Raw genomic sequence first — 1,333 nt, forward strand, 5'->3', positions numbered from 1 at the left:
TTTCCCTCCCTTTTTTTTTTACTCAAGCCCTAGGTTATTCTATTATTTCCTTTTTGACTTGTGAATTTGTAACAATGGGCTACAATCAATAGTTTCATAAATTTCCTTTTTGTGCACCCGTGGTACAGATAGGTAACACAGTCTCTAACACTGATGACAGAGTCTTTGAGAATCCTTCTTTAAAGTCTTTAAATATGATGGCGTAAACAATCGGATTAGCTGCATTGTTGATATACAAAATCAAAAAGACATAGTTGCGAAAAAAATGATTAATAACATCAAAACATTCGCATATTGTGTAAATAACATAAAACAAGATCCCAGGAGTAACACAGGTGAAATAGACCAGTGTGTTAACGGACATAGTAATGATGAAATTTCGTTGAGCATCATGTGCCTTGTCTTTCCGATTGGCTTGCGATGGTGAAATATTTATCTCAACAGCTGATTCATCACCAGCACCCTTTGTATGTGCTTGCATTGTTAGTTCTGCGCGAATTTTAGCTTGTTTCTTCAGTGTGATATACACATGATAGTAGCAGAATGTCATAGTGCTAACTGGAATTACCCAATTTGCCAGCAATAGAATTGTACCTGACAGCATCTGAAAGCCTTCGTTTTTGTAACAAAAGGTACATGCTCCAGGAACTGCAGGATCTTCTTCAAGTATGAACGCATACTGAAGTGTTATTAGAAATGCAGCTGCGAGTGGAATACATAACTTTGGTAAAGTGTTCTTCTTCTCGTTAACTCTTATCCTGTGCTTAAATGGATGCACCACTGCGATGTACCTCTCAATAGAAATAAAGACTAGGTTTAGCGTTGAGGCAGATAAACAAAAGAAGAGAAGTGTTCCAAACTTGCAGTAGACGATATTTCTTTTAGGGACTGGATAATAGAAAGCACATAGATAGAAGCAAAATACCAGCATATCGAGAAAGGATTGTTGAAGCACCAGGAGATAATTGAATGATCTACGATGAATCTTACAGTTGATAAACACAATAATCACCGTTAAATTTGCAGAAATCCCAATAATTGCAATAATTATCATAAAGTAAATTGGAACAGAGTATCCAAAATAATCGGCAGTGCCATTGGTTGAAACGTTGCTGCTGACACATATCGACATTGTCTATAATATAAAAAATATAAATAAAAATATACGATTTCATGATCTGATAGTGTTATAAATGATCATATACAAAATTGTGAGGCATTCCAATATGTTTTAGGTTTACAATGTATATTTGGAAATGATAATGTAGCCTGTAATGTAAGTAACAAATTAGGTTTAATATTTTTTAATACTAACATTATTGACAGTTTGCAA

The 1,333-nt window shown here is 34.4% G+C and overlaps 1 protein-coding gene across 1 annotated transcript; it reads right to left on the bottom strand.

Moving 5' to 3' along the window:
* Positions 1-94: 94 nt before the first annotated feature.
* On the bottom strand, positions 95-1,132 carry LOC117100780 (octopamine receptor beta-1R-like). The gene has a single exon (XM_033240596.1). It carries the CDS (start codon positions 1,130-1,132, stop codon positions 95-97), a length of 1,038 nt encoding a protein of 345 aa, XP_033096487.1.
* Between the last annotated feature and the right edge of the window lie 201 nt (positions 1,133-1,333).

The sequence above is a fragment of the Anneissia japonica genome, unplaced genomic scaffold (genome assembly GCF_011630105.1).
Source record: "Anneissia japonica isolate Jap-2015-1 unplaced genomic scaffold, ASM1163010v1 scaffold670_len1213532_cov191, whole genome shotgun sequence".
Taxonomy (NCBI): Eukaryota; Metazoa; Echinodermata; class Crinoidea; order Comatulida; family Comatulidae; genus Anneissia; species Anneissia japonica.

Excerpts from the sequence above, each read along its gene's own strand:
- LOC117100780 (XM_033240596.1), bottom strand. The coding sequence starts at position 1,132 with ATGTCGATATGTGTCAGCAGCAACGTTTCAACCAATGGCACTGCCGAT.